At 42.8% G+C, this 18,567-nt stretch overlaps 2 protein-coding genes across 2 annotated transcripts; both read right to left on the bottom strand.

Annotated features, from left to right (window-relative positions):
- Positions 1-1,151: 1,151 nt before the first annotated feature.
- On the bottom strand, positions 1,152-8,668 carry LOC139312935 (caveolin-2-like). Its single transcript, XM_070938161.1, has 3 exons — positions 8,314-8,668; positions 7,458-7,645; positions 1,152-2,574 (listed from the first exon to the last, which is right to left on the bottom strand). The coding sequence occupies exons 1-3, from the start codon at positions 8,461-8,463 to the stop codon at positions 2,424-2,426; spliced, it is 489 nt and encodes a 162-aa protein (XP_070794262.1). The 5' UTR covers positions 8,464-8,668; the 3' UTR covers positions 1,152-2,423.
- A 5,231-nt stretch (positions 8,669-13,899) lies between these two features.
- On the bottom strand, positions 13,900-18,245 carry AVPR2 (arginine vasopressin receptor 2). The gene is made up of 3 exons (XM_070935188.1): positions 18,234-18,245; positions 15,156-16,011; positions 13,900-14,102 (listed from the first exon to the last, which is right to left on the bottom strand). Exons 1-3 carry the CDS (start codon positions 18,243-18,245, stop codon positions 13,900-13,902), a joined length of 1,071 nt encoding a protein of 356 aa, XP_070791289.1.
- Between the last annotated feature and the right edge of the window lie 322 nt (positions 18,246-18,567).

The raw sequence follows: 18,567 nt of genomic DNA, 5'->3' as shown, positions 1-18,567 counted from the left end.
TTAGTAGAACTGCATTCAGAAACAACCGAGTGACAGGTCCCAGGCACAGCACAGAAGCTGCCAGGAGCACTGAGGAATGTCTCATCCAGACCTCACCCTTTCCCTGCATCTGTGATCTCTCATTTAAGCTACGACAGGAAATTGGCAGAATTCTGGTCAGTTTCATCCTAGATCTCAAATACTGTAGGTAATTGTTGTATGTAAAGGAATGGCAGCTAGTAACTTGCAGCTGTAACCAGCAGTTTCTGGAAGTATTCTGGTGAACAGTAGAAATGCTTCTGGCATAGGCAAGAGGGTGTCCCACATATAATAAAAACAGTAGTGATAGTGGTCACTTACTGACCAGAATAGGGACTGGCAACTCTGTAGTTAAGCGGTGCAGTTGTTAAACATGATGATATGCAACCACACCAACGTAGTAAGTCCTGTCAATTTTGGCTGCAGTTGTTAAGTGAATCATCATGGGTCATTAAGTGCAATGTTATATGACTCTGGCTTGCAGCTTCCTGCTGGCTTCTCCATTGATTTTGTCGGAATCCAGCTGTGAAGGTTTTACATGATGATCCCGTAACTGCAGAATGCTCTGACCATTTAAATGTGAGCTGGTCACCAACTGTCTGAATCACGATCACCTGGCCATGGAATGCAATGGCTGTGACATCAATGACTAGTCATAGGTCTCAATTTTCAGCCCTGTCATAACTTTGGTCATTGAATGAGTGGTTGGTAAGCGAGGACTACCTGTAGAAAGCATTCACCTTGCACAGCTGGCAAAAGCCAACTCTTTCCCAGTACATTGACCTCCAGGAAGAGAGTGCTAATTCTGTGTTTTAAACTTAGATCTATTGCTCTTTTGAAAGATCACTAAGTATATTATATACAAACTGTTCCAGAAGAACGCAAGACTCATGTCCATCTGGAAAGTACATAATGCATGAAAGGTCTTGTTGGATGTCCCACTGGAACTGGGTACCTGATCTCTTCACTAGCCCAAGCCAAATTGCCCTGAAAGGCAAGGCCCAGTGCCCAGAAGTGATAGGCTGTTCCCATAATAACTACAGGAGAAAAGGAAAAGCATTAGTTTGAACCAAAACAGTGAAAGAGGAATGTAAGCCTGTGGTAGATGAATTGTAGCAACAATTAATGGGGTATCTTTATGCTATGGAATATGAATGTTTGCCACAAAACAAATCAGGCAGAAGGGAAACTAAGCAATAGTTTATTGTTGTTCACTCTACAGGGGTGGGGATTTAACATATTAATTCCAGTTATTTCTAATAGGAGAGGGGCTGAAGTGAATCATCTCTCCATGGCAATTTGTTCTGTCAGAGGCATTGTGGGTTTGGAAGCATTTCCTTTGCAAACCCCACTCCTACAATATGTCACATTAGTGGAATTTACCCCACCCGATGGCCTCCGGAATGGTGGGATGACAACTGGTAAGAGGACATTAGATTCGGAATGGCCTAGTTGGAGTGCCATTGCCTATCTGCTATCCTGATCTTTTCCTAATGTGGATATGTGTGACATGGATTGGAGAGTCACTGAGGGATAAGAATTGAAGATTGGATACAGGTCAAATCTTGGGAGAATTTAGAAGGAATCTTCTGGACACTCTGAGAAATGGTGGAACTTGGAGCAGAGAAGGCTTTGGCTGGCCACAAAATGGCTGCCATTGTTGGCAGGGTACTGTAGCACAAAATACCATTTTATCAGAGAGCAAACTGGGGAAGCTATTTCCTAATCACCTCTAGCTTCACAAAATATTGATTACCATACCTGTTGGCTTTTGCCTTTTGGGGGGTGGGGGGGAAGAGAAGGGCATACTTCAAAGAAAGCTATGGCCTGAAAGCATTCACTATATTTACTTTCTCACAATGCCTGTGTGAGTCCTGGAGGAATAAAGACAATGCTAAGGGGGATGCTTTGGTTTGCCCACTTTTCATTGGACTTTTTTTTTGAATTAGAAGAATGCAGGGGGGGGGATGTTGACAAAATAAGGTGATTGCTAAGGGAGAACTTCCCAGGTATACAAAGATTTTTTATGCCATAGGAACTACATAGCCTACTTCTGCCTTACAAAAGGACATGCATGGGGGCTTGGGGAAAGGACTTTCCCATTTTAGTCTCCAAATGGAAAGAGTAGAGAAAGCATCATTCTGAAGCCCTGTTTGCAAAACTGGGCAAAGGAGAGGGGTTTGGAGAAGAAAAGGGGGAAAGAAGCATTTGGGAGTCTACCCTGCCATTGATTCTCCAAAGGACTCCCTTTCCATTCTTTTTCCCTGTCATTCCCCACCACCACTCAAGTCCCATATTGGTTTAAAAAGTCCCTTGGTCAGTCCTTCTGGAAATTGAATGTATTCAGTGGGTTGTATAATGTGGAGTCAGTGCAGTATAGATCTTGATGGAAGAATATCCCTGTATCACTTTTGAGTTACTGTAAGGTAGATGGCACTGCAGCAGCGTCCCAGGCTAGTGAAAAGAGGGGCTATCAAAACATCCAGGATACTAGCCCAGAGGGTACGAACTGGAGGCATGGCCATTGTACACAGCTGGATGCAAGGCATCACACACCTGTTGTGGGAAGAAGAAGAAGGAGGGAGAAAAAAAGGTTGGCCTTCTAGATAAACCTTCCTCATTCTTCCTTAATTTATACTTCAGTAAGACAAGCAGTTGTTTGACTGAATCTATATCCTGCTTTTCTGCAATGCATTAGATACCCTGTTTCCCCTAAAATAAGATAATAACCCCACTAGGGCTTTTGAGAGCATGTGCTAAAATAAGCCCCCCCCAAAAAATAAGCCCTCCCCGAAAATATTTAAATGTATGTGCAGTTGGTCCCTGCCATTTCCTCTGGTTAGGGTTAGGGAGACAGAGCTGGAAATCAGGTAAGACTGGAGCCCCGTCTTGCTCCATGTGCCCCAAAATAATAAGACCTCCCCGAAAATAAGGCCAAGTGCTTATTTCAGGGTTCAAAAAAATATAAGACAGGGTCTTATTTTCGGGGAAACACAGTAGCTAATAACAATTATAATGAAAATGAAAAGTAAAAGGCAACACAAAAATAAGATATATGCTCCAAATTATGAAAATTCTATTAAAACACCATTAAAGGTATGTGAGCAATTCAGACAAGTAATAAATGAACTTGTACAATTAATATGGAGCTAGTTTGATCTAGTGCAGGGGTATCAAATTCGCGGTCCGTGGGCCAGATGCATTACACACTGGCCATGTCTACCCCTAGTTTAGTGAAGGGGTAAAAAATGTTGTGATACGTCACGTGACAACAACATGCCATCGCAGATTTGACACCCCTGATCTAGTGGTTAAGGCATAGTCTAGAAACTGAGACACTGAGTTCTAGTCCTGTCTTAGCCATGAAAGCCAGCTGGGTTACTTCAGGCCAGTCCCTCTCTCTCAGCCCAATCCACAAGGCTGTTGTAGAGAAAATAGGAGGAGGAAGGAGTATTAGATATTCACCGCTTCAGTTATTTATAAAAAAATAAAGGCAGGATCTAAAAAACAATCTTAAAAAATGGATAACAAGGAAGGAGTTGGCCCTGACATCCTTGCAGGAATACTCAAGCTTGAGAGTGACACCTGAGAAGGCCCATCTTATCTTCCTACTACTTAAATTAACCAACTAGATCAGGGGTGTCAAGCTCAAGGCCGGATCTGGCCCGTGGGGTGCTTGGATCTGGCCCGCGGGGCCACCCTGGAAACAGCGAAGGACCAGCCCGTGGTGCCTCTGCCTGTGAAAACAGAGCTTTTCACTGGCAGAGGGTTGCAGGAGGCCATTGTAGCCGAAAACAGAGCTTGGGAGCTCATTTTCACTGGCAAAGCACTTGGACCACCACAGGCATCCCCGACACAAGTGACATCGAGCTGGCACCCCACCTTGGCCACACCCACCTGGCCCCTTGAGGTCAAACACAACTCTGATGCAGCCCTCAATGAAATCGAGTTTCACACCCCTGAAATAGATCAATTAAGCCTACCATTTAAATTGTTTTGGACATTATTTTCCATTATATAACATTTTAGAACTAGTGCTAAATTTATTTTGTATTTCGCACAACCATAACATTTTCTATTTTGATTGTATCTTTTTGATTTTCATATTACAGAATATGAAATTTCTTACAGAAATTGTTACATTATCATAAAGAAGGTTTGTTTATAATTTACCTTCTAAAATTCTGTTTTCCGGATACAATGAGGTTTTCTATCCAGAACAAACAGATGTATTTTCTTCCATGTAATTACTCAATTTATATTACTAAAGTCCTCATTTGTTTCAGGATTATGATTTTTTCCTGACTAACTTTGGTGACAACTTTGGAGTTGCTGTTTTTCCCGAATACTCTGAATGTTTGCATTATTCTTATGGCAACAGTACCATAAGAAGTTGATATTGTAAAGCATACTGGAAAAATGCAAAGCAGACATTGAAATTAGAAGTGTTGCTGACTCATTTCTTCTTTTGTAATAGTCTAATTCCTCAGAATGCCTTAATTACACACCGGCTACACCTTGTCTGCCCTCCAGTGACAAAGTCCTCTACTTAAGGGAAATGGTGACAAACATTTCAAGTTTATACTAAATGCATTCACAATTCAATCCAAGATAATGTTATACATATATTTGTGTGCGTGCCCATGCCAGCATGGTGTAGTAGTTAAGTTTCTGGAGAAGGAGTAGGAAGACCCATGTGCTTTCAACCTTAGACCGGGAGAGTCAAAAACACCCATCAACCAACATGCACAGGGCCAACATAGTAAATTATGATCCCTAACCTTCAGCGAAGAGATCTTTGTCTTGCTATGGATTCCTATGGGCTGAAAGTAATAATTCTACCTCCCCTCTCTCTCCCTCCCTCCCTCCCTCCCCACAATAGGGAAAAGAATGGGGCTAGCTTTAAGGACAGATAGATAAAATGCAGAATTGCTTGCTCATAATTTAATCTACTTAGAGTATACTGTTCTGTAAGAAAGCAATTGTATTTCTCACTCTTACATGGCACCTCTGGATGACTATCTCCATGCCTTGGAGAAGTTCTTCCATGACTTTCTTCAGTTCCAGTCCCTCAACTCACATGCAGGAACATAGTTTCCCATGGTGGAAATTTGCATGGAGCTGTCTTTGCTGAATTAGTAAGAGACAGAAGAACTGAGATGTAGGCAACAGGTTTTTTAGGGGTAGCGATATCTTGGGCCTCTTCATTTGCTTCAGCACCCTGAGTGGCTCCCTTTCTTTCTCACCATTGTATTTACAAACTCTAGTAATCTTTAACTGAACCATGGTTTGCTGAATTTAACCAGATGTCTAGGTTCATACAATATACTCATCCATAAACCAGCCAACTGATTTTTCTCCTAGTATGTGGTGCAAACTTAACCTCTGCTGCTGTTCTCCCATAGTCCTATTTGCATATCTCCCAGTGGTCCAGTGGCTTGCTTATATCCCACTCCTTACATGCTTGGAGTCAACAGGAGAGTAGGCAGGGGCAGCAAGAAGAGGGAAAAAGAACCCCAGAAATCATCTAAAGGCCTCCTCAACTGGTAGTGGCCACTGACATCAGCCCATATTTGTGATGTAATGTGGCATTTTCAAATAAAAGATACGGGGAGTCCTCATTTAGCAACCACTTCATTTAGCAATTGTTTGCAGTTACAATGGTGATTAAAAAGTAACTTAGTAACCAATCTTCTCATTTATGACTTTCATAGGTCTGTAAAGAAAAGTTGAAGTAAGATTGTAAGCAAAGTTTTGGTTTCACTTAGCAACAACTTCGCTTAATAACCAAATTGTGGCTCCAATTGCGGTATTCAATTGCTAAATGAATACCTGTACTGTAATTTTCTTGCCAGGTTGTATCCTATCTCTCAAGTCTGTACAGTATCAAGCCCTGGCATATTCCTTCTCCCATGTTTGTTTGTTTTTTTTTTAATTTGATTTATATGCCGCCCTTCTCCGGAGACTCAGGGCGGCTTACAATGCGTTAAGCAATAGCCTTCATTCTTTTGTATATTTTTATACAAAGTCAGCTTATTGCCCCCACAAACTGGGTCTTCTCCTGTCCAACAGAGGGCACTGGAGTCAATAGTTGGGTTCTGCTGCTGCTTTCCATGGGATTTATGGCTACCAAAGAGAGACATGAGAAGGCTACTATAATGTCTGCTTATGAGTGAAAAGGTTTGGAGTCCCATAAACAATGTACAGTGTCCACATGCTGTGGAAATTTCTATGGCCAATTTAAGTCCTACAAACCCTCCCATACTGTAACCCTCCTACAACCTGCAGGAGGGACTTGTTCCCATACAAAATGTCTTTTCTCTCTTACCAAGATCTAGACTGCAAAAATCCAGATACCAATAAGTAGGGCTTTCTCTGGTGCATCTATTGGCCATCTAGATCTTGCAGTCGAGCTCTGGCAGCTCTATTATGTCAGCTAGGCTGGTATGAGGTCTGAGGTGTGGGAAGGATATGGTCAGAGAAGTATAATAATGCAGGAAAAAAGAAAAGTCAGGCTCAGGTGTGCCATGGGGTAGAAGTTGATCTCCAGGAGATGCTGGTGGAGAGTCCCAGAAAGTCACATTCCAGGGGGCTGAGAATCTTTTATGTGGTGTCGGTCGCTCACCTTTTTTCAGGCATGTAGGTCAGCCTTCCATAATCTTTTGATTGACTGGGTTAGGGAAAAATGATGTAGATGAAGTTCAAAACTTTCCTCTTTGTGATTGCGATTTGTCATTTATGACACACCTCATATCCTCTAAGGTAGCATGTGATAGAAGGAAGATTGGTGGTAGCCAGAAACTGATCTTTCAAAGCCCCTTTTTTGCATTGGGTTCACACAGTGCAGATGTGGCTGGCTATTGATGGCTTGCTGTGTTGTATAAACAGCTAGTGAGGTTATTTAATGGTTTGGTTGGTGTGTTATATGAACCTAGACAAAATAAAAATTCTACAAAAAATTTATCTTCATTATATCAACATATACAGATTGGTTTTTGTTTTTTATTTTTAAATCAGTCTATAAGTAGATTCCTACTATCTTCTTCAGAGATTTATTTTTTGCTACCCATTTGAGTTCCAAGCATTGGATTCCCAGAAGTCTCCTATTCAAGTCCTCACCAGATCTGTCCCTGCTTATCTTTTTTAAAGATCAGCCGAAAGCATCTAGTTCTGCTGTTTGCCTGTAGGTATCCAAACCAAGGTGATTAGATTAGTTTAGTAAGCTATTGTCAAGGTAATCATGGACCAGAAAGTTGTACAGAGATAATTACCCATAGGGATACAAGTAACCTGAGAACTACCTATTGCAATGGTTGATAGTTCTCCTACTGATGAGTAAGAGGTTGCTTTGTTTTTAAACCAACCAGGAGTACAAGTTAGCTGGGAGTTCCAGTAGGTTCAAGTGATATTAGGAAAGAAAGCCAAAAGAAGATGCTCACCAGATATGGAGGCAGCCCAGGCAGGCAAAGAGAAAACCTGAGCATAAAGAGACTGGCACAGCACAGAGCAGTGAGATAATACGGTAGCACCAAAGGCGGGAGCTCTCAAAGGTGATGTCACTCCAAGTCCAAATCCGATCAAAGGTGCGGAATGAGGAAGGTTCTGCAAGGATGTCGGAGAATTCCAGCTACCAAGAAGAACGGGAATCTGGTTACTAAGGCTTCCTGACTGGATAGATTAAATTAGATTAGGCAGAGCAAAGAACCTGGACTCTGGTTATCTCTGTGTGTAGACATAGTCTTGTTGTTCTGCAGCTGTTCTGCAGAAGATAACCCATGAAGCAAGAAATACACAGACATTAAGGAATTTTAATGCAAGAATAAGCAGAGAATTTAGGCAACTGCAATACAAAAGCCCAGCCCTAATTTATTAAAGAGTTCATTATGGTGGAATTTCTTTGACTCTCTTCTTCCTGAGCATTAGCAGCCTGGAGTGAACTGCTAGTAATGAGGTAAATTACTAATACATTCCATTTCTTTCTCTGTTCATTATGTCTAATATTCCGCTTTCTTTCTGAGATTTCCCCATAAATGCAGGACCAAGTGTGTGTGTATGAAGAGAGAGAATGACTGACTACTGATGGACTTTGAGACATATTATAAGGAAATCAATCAGGAAAGACAGAACATTTGGGGCTGAAGTAGGGAAACATAAGTAAGCCTGAATTTCAAAAGTGGGAGGAGACTGGGTTTTAAAGAGAACATAGTTCCCTTGCTGAATGGCATGGCTTTTTACAGAGGTGCTCTTACATCTTGGACAGCCCAAACATGGTTATTCCTTGGTTCCCCTTCTTACCTTTAGATGTTGGTTGATCCCATGTGGATCTCGGGGATCAGTTTTGGGTGGTATGTCGACAGTGGATTGCAGGAGCATAGTTTCTGGTTCTTGCAAATGAGGATCTTCTGGATCTAATTTATACTCCACCAAGTATTTATCACTGATCATCTTGAGAGTAGCTCAAGGCTTCTCAGACTATCGGATCCAGGGATGCTGTCAAGCACCTCCTAATACATGAATCTGTGACACTTTCCCTTTTTTACAACACTATGTTTTATTCTGAAATTATCCTCCCTGTCTGTCTATCGTGCCTCCTCACACTGTCTTTATTGCTATACGGGAATCTGACTCCAGTTCTATTCTCAGCTTCAGCCAACATAGATTGGAAGGAAAGGCCAGTCAAGGAGGGTGGATCTTGGCAATTGCACACCCCCACCTGGTATTTTCAGCTATGGGGCAAGCAAGCCACATGTATAGGGACAAGGGTTATAAATATGCCACTGTCCCAGTGATCTTTTGCTGGGAGACGGAAATGGGGGGAGGAAGGAAGGCCAGCTAAATATACACGAAGCCAGGCTATTCTTACAACTGGGATTAGGATGGGGTTCCATGGACTAGAGCAGAAGAATTCCAAGGCACAATAATTATGCTGATGCAGCCAAATGGGTTTCATCAATGTGGGGCGCCATCTAATGGCCACTGAACTCCTCATAGATTTACAGAGTAATGCGGAAGTGAAAAAAAAAGATGGTTTTATGCAGAAATTGCTCAATATTACTATTACATAGTAATAATTAGGAATACAGTAGTTTGCACGTTATCTGGATTCATGTACTGTGCAAAGCCTTAGTTTATTAAATAAACTAGAATTGGCCAAGTTTACAAAGTGTGCTAAACCATACATTATGGCTTAAAGCTAGAATACTTAGCCTCGTACAATATACTAAGCCAGAGCTCCCCAACCTTTCTGGCTTTGCGGCCTGGCCAGGAGTTGGGGAAGAGGGGATGGTTTCGTGCAAGCAGTGGGCAAGTGCACACTTGAGCTCCATTTGTACGCCCACCACTCAACACAAACGGAGTGCACACACATGTGGCTGCCAACTGATCACACAAGTGGGGATGCACACGCGCACCCACCCACCACTTTTGTGGCCTGGTTCTGAATGGCTCAAAACCTGGTAGAGGGCCACAGCTTGGGAGTTGGGGACCCCTGTGCTAAGTTACATACAAATATACTACTATGATGTATAAACTATGTTGTCATGTGCAAGGGAGCTGTGGACAGTTATGGTTCTTTAGTGTATATACATGTGTTGGAAGGAAAATCCATCCGATTCAGTTCAAAGATGGGAGAAAGACACTGGAAATAAAATGGAGGCTGGAGGCTGATTGGAAAGAAAGATCCATTTATTGATGACCAGAACCACCAGGGATTGTGGTTCTGGATAGCTGACAAAATGGAGTTGAGAATGGGTGGATTTTTATACCTTCTGGATTCTTATGGGGTCATGTAGGGGTCATGGCTGGCTCTATAGGCAAAAGGGGAAATGCAAATCCTAGGTGTTTGTCTGAGCTAATTTTGTCAACCTTTTGTTTGTTGCTTATCTGAGTTTCTGTCTTGACCCAGTCTTTCTGAATGGATTGCCAAATCTGCATTTCTAAAAGCTGGCCTCCTCAGTTTCTGCTTGGGGCAGGGAAACTGGGCTGGTTTCTGCCTCCCTTAAGATTTTTTCATTTCTCCTTTAGAGGAAATATTCTATCCTGCCTTTTTAATATCCCCCAAAATATTACATTCTTCTGGGGGGGGCGGGGCTTCCCACACAAAATCTATGTATATATTGCAATAAATGTAAACATACATATATGATTCCACACATCAGCCATTAACTATTTTTCACCCCCTTACAGATGGGGATTCAGAAAGAGAAGAAATATTTAGACAATAACATTATAAACACGAAGTACGACAATATGTATTCAGAGTTATTCATAACAGCAAGCATTAATACACCTAAACCTTCAGTTTCTAAAATTGATCCATTGTATTTATAACATTTTAGCATTCTCAACATCAGCTTCCCAATTGATTGGTTATGAATCTCTTATCTCTCTTTCTCTTTCTTTCTGTGTATATGTGTCTGCACACAAATGTACCCCAGATACTCTCCTTCATTAATAAACTTTTAAACAGAAACAATTCATCCATGATTTTCTATTGGTTTGGAAATTAACAAAGCCACCATTTTATATTGAATAAAACATTTACTTCTTGTAATCTAAATGCTGATCCTGTACTTGTTCTTACAATGTGGGCCAGTCACTATCCCTTTAATACAACCTATCTCACTGGGTGATTGTTATAAAGGTAAAATAAGGGGAGACCTCCATGTCAGCTTAAACTCCTAAATAATGTTTTAAATAAATAAGGACAATAAATACACTTATTTACCTGCAGGAATGTGTAAAGAGGCCCCAGCCCCACTTATAATATATAGAAATATTATTTATGAAATTGCACACAACATAGACTTGAGTTGTTACTTACTAAGCAAGCATATAGGCTGCTTTTTCTTGGAGGAAGGAGTAATACTAAGAGAAGATCAGGATATGATAATATTTTTGCCATGTGATTTAAACTATTCTGCGGATCTGTTTCTCTCTAGCAAAGTTATGAAATCAAGTAAACTAAACCATGCTTTGTTCTAGTCCTATGTGCATATTTGCTTTGGCAATTGTAATTTGATTCAAAGCATCAGATTGACTCGGGTGCTTCCAAATTAGTTCATATGATTGCATGTGCCATGTAACTTTTCTGAACTGAACTGACTTTCTAAATTAGATTGATTTGGTGATTTAATTTGAAGCTTTGAATTTGCTTGACTTTGTAAATTGAATTTGCTCAACTACCGGTACATCCATTGAATTAACTTTTGAAGAAGGGCTTCAGAAGAGTAGAAATATTATGAGGGCAGTGACTTGAGGCTGCTTAAGGCCCCATCTTCTACCCATGTCTGTTGTGAGACTAGGCTGAAGCTGGCATAAGGTGAAAATGGAGCAGGTACAGAAGCTTAATTTATTCCCACTTCATACAGTCACACAATACGTACACATGCAACTATGCCCTGAGGCCAGCATGGGAGGAATTGGATATTTAATGGATTCTGCAGAATCCTTGAACTCTTTAAGAAAGAGCTACAGGAGAACATTTTAAAATAATATATTTGGGTTTAAGGGATCTATAAACTATTCTAAAGGGATCTAAAGATGGAAAAAGACATACAGTTCCTCATAATTCCAAACCCTTTGAAAGACCTCATTCAGGCACCCTCTGAGCATTAGGTTCATCCTGGGGCCTTCCTTCTCTGCAGGAAGCCATGTGATTTTTCACTGGACCTGTGAAGTTTTCCTTGCATGTTTTCCCCAGAAGGCAGCTGCCCTGCCCTCAGGAGCCGCCACTGCCTACAAAGCTTTCAGTTGGGCAATTCTTACCTTGTTCTCTCTCCCAATGAGAGAGAGGAGGCTGTTTTAAGTATGGAAAATGCCTCATAGTATACACTTGCTGCTGTGTTGTGGTTTTAAAAAGAAAGAGCTGCAAAGGCCTTGCATTTATGACACCTTGGCTCTACTGCTTGTTTCCAAGTTTATTTTTATTTTATTTTATTTTATTTTTATATCGCCCTTCTCCTGCGGGACTCAGGGCAGTGTACAGCCGAGATAAAACATAGCATATAAAATTTAAAAACAGTTTAAAAAACAATTAAATAATTTCGGCCCAAAATTTAAAACAACCCAATTAAAACCGAATTCAATTAAAAATTGAATTCCAATTCCATAATTGAACTCCATGACCTAATTACAATGGAGAACTTCAAAAGTCCACCTCTTTATTTAACCCCTACACTTTCTGGCTCACACGAGTTCTCTCACCTCATCTAATTGATGACTCTGAATCTGTTCTATTATTTTGGAATCCAAATCCTTTTCCTTTAGCTTGTGGGGTGTTCAAATTCTATTTCACATAGCAACACTGAAGCAGAATGCCAGCATAGTGACATGGTCGGCGTAAGGATTCAGATTCTAATTCTTCTTTAGGCATGGAAGTGGTCTTAGGACTTAGGTGGCCTTGTGCCAGCCATTCCCTCTTAGCCCAGATCAGCAGCAGGCTTTGTGACCAACTGATTATATCCCCACGCCCTTGTTTACCATGTGAAATATGTGAGCGCAATGGAAAAATGAATGGACCATCCCCCTGCAACTGTATAATAGAGGTGCAAAGAAGAATAACAGCCGTGACATTGTAGTTTTTGATCTTACTCGCTCACTGGTTAATATTAAATCATATCAAGAGGCAGATACATTCCCATGGCATCTGCTACCTCCAATCAACACAAATGAAAGTATGAAAGCCTTCTCGCAAAATATATTGAAGCCAAGGCAATCTCCCTAAGAGCGTATGTGGCTTATGGGCTGTCTGCCCTCTTCAATGGAGCATTGAGATTGGAACAAACACCTACATTTGCTTCATGGTAGGGCACAGCCTCCATTTTTTAAATTTGGAAACCTAAGCATGGTGAGGAAGACATCCAATAAAATACTGGCTGGTTGCACACAGTACACTAAGCAATGTTATTCTATTTTTAAACTCTGATTTGTTAATCAAATAACAATAGCCAGATTGGCATGTAATGCTAAACCATAAACCAAACTTTACAATGATTCAAACTTTGTGCTACCTCAAAGCCAATCGAAAACATTATAGAACCATGATGGCGAACCTATGGCATACGTGCCACAAGTGGCACGCAGAGCCCTCTCTGCCGGCATGCCAGCCGTCACCCCAGCCCAGCTCTACCACACATGCATGCGCGTCTTCCGGTGGCCAGCTGGTCTTCGGGTCCCTGCCGTGCATACACAGGGGTGGGGCACATGCATGGGATGCGTGCGTGCATGTGCATGGGATGCGTGTGCACATGCGCTGGGGTGCAGGAGGCTTTTCAGGCCCAAAATGGGGCACAGGCGACCTCGCGCTGTGCCCCCATGCCCCGATTTGGGCGTGGAAAGCCTCCTGCTCCAACCTGGAAATCAAAACGGGGCGCGTGTGTGTATGTGTGTGTGTGTGTGTGTGTGTGTGTGTCTGGGGTGCATGCGCAGGAGACACGCATGCATGCACGGGTCTGGGGCACATGCACGGGGGCACTCACATTGCATTTTGGGGGTCTGGGCATGCTTGCGTGCATTTGTGTGTGCGTGCGCTTTGGGCATTTGGCACCAAAAAGGTTAACCATCACTGTTATAGAGGAAATAGGATATTGGAAAAGGAAATAGCTTCCCTAGTACCTGCTCCAGTGTTGCCCCTGTAGCAGATTATCAGGGAATTCAGTCCTTGACAGACAGACAAACACCCCCCCCCATCCATTCAGAAGCTGTGTCTTGCTGGTGCTGCAGTCCTTTCTGACACAAGTTCTTTTCACTTAGCATTGCTGAGCAGAAATGTGTGCCTCTGCTGAACTGAGAGGCAGCCTTAGGCAAGCTGCTGGTTGCTGAGAGTCAACCATTCTGCAGGAGTGCCCTTCACACCTGCCTTCCTGCTTGCAAGCTGCTGTCTCAGGAAAGAGTGTCTCGGCCCAGTGAGAAGCTGCCTGTGAGAATGGAGTCTTCATACAGGGAGCTGACTTGCCGGTGGGCCCATCTGGGGCAGAAGATTCGGCGCAGTTCGCTTGAGATGCTGTTGCTGAATGTGGCATAGACCCAGGGGTTTGTGCAGCTGTTCAGGCTGGCAACGAGCATCAGGAGAGTGAAAGCTGGGCCTGGAGTAAATAATAGGAATTAACAACTATTGGAGTTATCAACAGAAGTTAAGCTCATCAAAGCTTATCTTGCAAGTTGTTCGGTAAAGGCAGACCCATCATCACTGAGGAACAAAAAACTGTGTTTGGGATTAAAATAAGAATTTCACATGAGAGTTTTTCTCTAGTCCAAAACTGGCAACTCAACCCAACCCTTGCTTAACTTCAGCTCTTTCCATATGGAAATGCAATGTGAAGTGATATAACATAATATATAAATAATATAATATCATGTAATATATAACATAGTCAAAATACACAGTAAAAGGCATGATTCACTGCATTTATTTGTTGCATGTATTGGTTGATTGGTGCTTAGTTCCATGTTCTGCTGAATTAATTCAGATAGTTTTGCATGAACATTTGATTGTATTGGATTGCAGAATAAGAAAACAACAGGATCAGGGGAGTGGCAAGCAAATTATGAAGGGAGGGCTGGGCAATTGGATCAACAGCTCTAGTAGGTAGTCAAACCAGAAAGCAAAGTCTCAGAGGAACCACAAAAATATAAGGGGAGAAAATAATATGACAGATAGACAGACAGACAGACAACATTAGCCTTGACATTCCAGCAGAATATGTTTGAGAGTTGATGGGGTGTTGTAGTTAAAGCGTTGGATTAGACTGGATAACTCTAGGTCAGCCTTCCTCTCTCTCTCATTAGGTTGTTACTACTGTAGAAATAAAATGAAGGAAACATCATCCCAGGATGGGAAGGAAGGAAGGAAGGAAGGAAGGAAGGAAGGAAGGAAGGAAGGAAGGAAGGAAGGAAGGAAGGAAGGAAGGAAGGTCCTATTCATAAAAACTGCCATGGGAATGAGCAGAAAGAGAAGGGCCCTCTCTTTTCCTAAGCTTTTTAATTGGATAAAAGAGCCTTCCTTAATCCAGTATCCCACAAATGAGTTGGATAAAGTTCCATCATTTGTCCTGATCAACATGGCAAAAGCCACCAGGTTGGGGGAATCTGAGACACAATCTGGTTAAAGTACTGTTACTGAATGCTGCGTAACCTACCTTCAGTAGGTGCTTGAGGATCCCAAACAGCCCACAGTTGTACTAGGAAGAAGGGAGCCCAGCAGAATACATAGATGAGCACGATGACCAGGGTCATTTTAAGAGTCTTAGTTACGGCACCAGATATAGGGGAGGCCCTTTGTTGGCTCCCCCTACGAGCCAGGGCTGCTTCTGGCCCCAAACGCAGGCTGTGGTAGACCTCACAGAAGATCATGCCTTGGCAGGTGGCAATGAAGAAGGTGGGAAGGAGGAAGACCATCAGAGTCACCCAGGTGACATAGGCCCGGGCTCCCCAGGGTTCAGCAAAGGCTGCCCAGCACTCATGGGCTCCACTGGGCAGTTCTGTTTTGGAGAAGATGAAAAGCTGTGGGAGGCTGAGAAGGAAGGATGCTATCCATGCCAATAGCACAGGTCGATGCCGTGAGGTTGTCCCTCTCCGAAAAGCCAGCATGGGCCGGCAAATGGCACGGTAGCGATCATAGGTCATGGCCACAATAACATAGGATGAGGCAAACATGCCGACCACCTGCAAGTAAGTGATGGAACGGCATAAGATGTCTGGGCCTTGGAAGCGATCAGTGATTTCCCAAATGAGCTGAGGGAGGACTTGGAAGAGGGCCACCGTCATATCGGCCAGGCAGAGGTGTTGGATAAATCGATGCATTGGGCTGGCCCGGCGACCCTGGCGGAACAGAACTCCAAGCACCAGGGCATTGCTCAGAGTGGCCAGCAGGAAGATGGAAGCCAAAATGGCAATTTCAGCCTGAGCCAAAACATCATCACGGTCATCAGATGGAGGGAGAGAAGCATTGGGAGTGGGTTCCAGGAGCACAGAGGAAGCATTTGGCATTTGATCCTGTGAAAGGCACAAGGGGAAAAAAAAAAAAGGTCAGATCAACATGTGTCCATTTTCCCAACTTTCTCCAACCCCACAGCAAAAAAAAAATAAATCATAAAATCAGGTATGACTGACTTAATGATTGCCTTGCTTAGCGACAGACGTTCTGGTCCTAATTATAGTTGCAAGTTGAGAACTACCTGTACTATATCCTCTGCTTTTAAAAGTATGTGTATGGTAATGTAGTACAGAAAGGACTGTGCATAGGAAATCCTTTATTTAAAAAAAAAAAAGGAGATCCTTTATTTTTACAGTTGTGGTTACTTGGCCCCCACGGAGAGGGCTCACAACTTGGGCGTCCTCCTGGATTCACGGCTGTCTTTAGAAGAGCACTTGACGGCCGTGACCGGGATGATTTTTTATCAGGTTCGCCTGATTCGCCAGTTGTGTCCCTTTCTGGATCGGGACTCGTTACGCACAGTCACTCATGCCCTCGTCACCTCCCGCCTGGACTATTGTAATGCTCTCTACATGGGGCTCCCCTTGAGGAGCACCCGGAGGCTCCAACTGGCACAGAGTGCGGCCGCGCGGGTGGTAATGGGAGCGTCATGGCGCTCCCATGTAACACCTCTCCTGCACGAGCTGCACTGGCTCCCGGTGGTCTTCCGGGTGCGCTTCAAGGTTTTGGTTACCACCTTTAAAGTGCTCCATGGCTTAGGACCTGGTTATCTACGGGACTGCCTACTACCGCCAATAGCCTCCCACCGGCCAGTACGCTCTCATAGAGAGGGACTCCTCCGGGTGCCGTCAGCCAAACAGTGTCGGCTGGCGGCCCCTAGGGGGAGAGCCTTCTCTGTGGGGGCACCTACCGTCTGGAATGAGCTCCCCCCGGAGATACGGAGGATCCCGGATCTGCGCACCTTCCGCCGCGCTGTGAAGACCTTTTTATTCCATCAGGCGGGCTTGGCCTAATCTCCTCCCTCTTTTTAATATGAAAATTTTAATCTGTTTTTAAATTATTGGGGTGTTTTAATCTGTCTGGGCCAAAATGATTTAATTTGATTTTATCTGGTTTTTAAATTTTTTGTATCTATGTATTTTATTGTTTGGCTGTTCACCACCCTGAGTCCTTCGGGAGTAGGGCGGTATACAAATCAAATAAACTAAACTAAACTAAACTAAACTTATTGGTGGCACCATGACAGTAGGGGTCTGGCAACCCCTCGGGCATCTTTTCAGATTAACTGAAACCCCGAGACTTAATTGACTTTTTTAAAAAAATGATTTTTATATGGTGCCGGTATACTGGTTTCAGTCCTCCATAGCAAAGAGCTAAAGGTTTGGCAATTTGGTTTATATTAGCTATTCGCATCGCTATAATAAGTAGGTAAATGCAACAGATAAAATTGTTATGGTGGGCGGAAGGAATTTAGATTTTTTTCAAGCCATGGAACCCGCTAATGAGAAAAAAAGATTCTCAGAACCCCTGATGAAGAGGCAAGGCTACAGTGACTGAAAATTGGCAGTGTTCTTTTTTTTTCTTCCTGCCTTTAGTCTCTCACAAAAACTCATCAATCTTTTACAAAATCGTAACATTATACACAACACCGTTCGAAAAACTCTGAATTAAGCTGTTTCCTTCAAGTCTCACTGCTCTTCTTTCAAAGCATCTATCTCAAAGTTGGCAGAAGGTAGATAGAAATCTTCTATGGTGTTTGGTACATTTCTAACAGTTGGATCTTTTAACAATAATAACAGCATGATCTCTCCACTCATCCTGAATAAATCTGCCAAAATGAAGAAAATGGCATGGAGCAGAGCTGGATAAATCAGAGTGTATGTTGTATTGAAAGCCTATGAACGCCATTCAGTTTTGATCCACAATAATTTTGGGTTGCTTTGTGAGGATTGAAAAAGAGCAGAAGGAAACTCAGAATACCAGAACAACAGATTTGGGAGGGACCTTGGAAGTCTTCTAGTCCAGCCCCTACTCAAGGAGAAAACACTATACGATTTCAGACAAATGGTTGTCCAATCACTTCTTTAAAATTTCTAGTGTTGTAGCATCCAGTTTCTGGAGGCAAGTCGTTCCACTGATTAGCTGTTCTAACCGCCACTTAATGCTAACTTAAGTCAGAATTTGAGGATGAGTACAGGAAGGGAACAGACAGGCAGAGGGCAACATGTAAAGTCCAGGTTTAAGCCTGCTGCCTTGAGGTTTCCCATACTCAAATCCTTACCTTATCATTCATAATTGGAGCATCAGTCAGCAAGTGGCTTCAACCAATAAATCTTACTCTGCCAGCTGGCAGTTTCCTTGCAGATTGCACTCAGGGCAGAAGAGAGGAATTGGCCTGCTCAGAGAGGTGAGGAAGAAATCTGAAGAAAACCAGGAATTTTCTCCTGGTCCTTTACGAAGAAGTTGCTTCACCACCTTCTTAATGAGATTCAGTGAAATGTAGAGCTTTCAGTAACCACAATCAAGGAGGAGGGACCCCGGAAAGAAGAGGGTGGGAGTAAGGTCTTTTCCCCACCCTCAGGCAACTCTGCTGGTAGAAGTTAATTTGCTGACTT

Source organism: Pituophis catenifer, unplaced genomic scaffold (genome assembly GCF_029215685.1).
Source record: "Pituophis catenifer annectens isolate HBS135680 unplaced genomic scaffold, rPitCat1.0.hap2 SCAF_2, whole genome shotgun sequence".
NCBI classification, from domain to species: Eukaryota; Metazoa; Chordata; class Lepidosauria; order Squamata; family Colubridae; genus Pituophis; species Pituophis catenifer.
This window is presented reverse-complemented; position numbering and strand designations above follow the sequence as displayed.

What these genes read in the sequence shown, in the direction of transcription:
- AVPR2 (XM_070935188.1), bottom strand. An exon ending in TCCTCAAGCACCTACTGAAG is followed by an intron (nt 14,103 to 15,155) that starts GTAGGTTACGCA and finishes TATTTACTCCAG; the next exon opens with GCCCAGCTTTCACTCTCCTG.
- LOC139312935 (XM_070938161.1), bottom strand. Translation starts at nt 8,463, where the DNA reads ATGATCAGTGATAAATACTTGGTGGAGTATAAATTAGATCCAGAAGAT. An exon ending in GGATCAACCAACATCTAAAG is followed by an intron (nt 7,646 to 8,313) that starts GTAAGAAGGGGA and finishes TCTTCTTGGTAG; the next exon opens with CTGGAATTCTCCGACATCCT. An exon ending in CTGGGCTGCCTCCATATCTG is followed by an intron (nt 2,575 to 7,457) that starts GTGAGCATCTTC and finishes TTCCCACAACAG; the next exon opens with GTGTGTGATGCCTTGCATCC.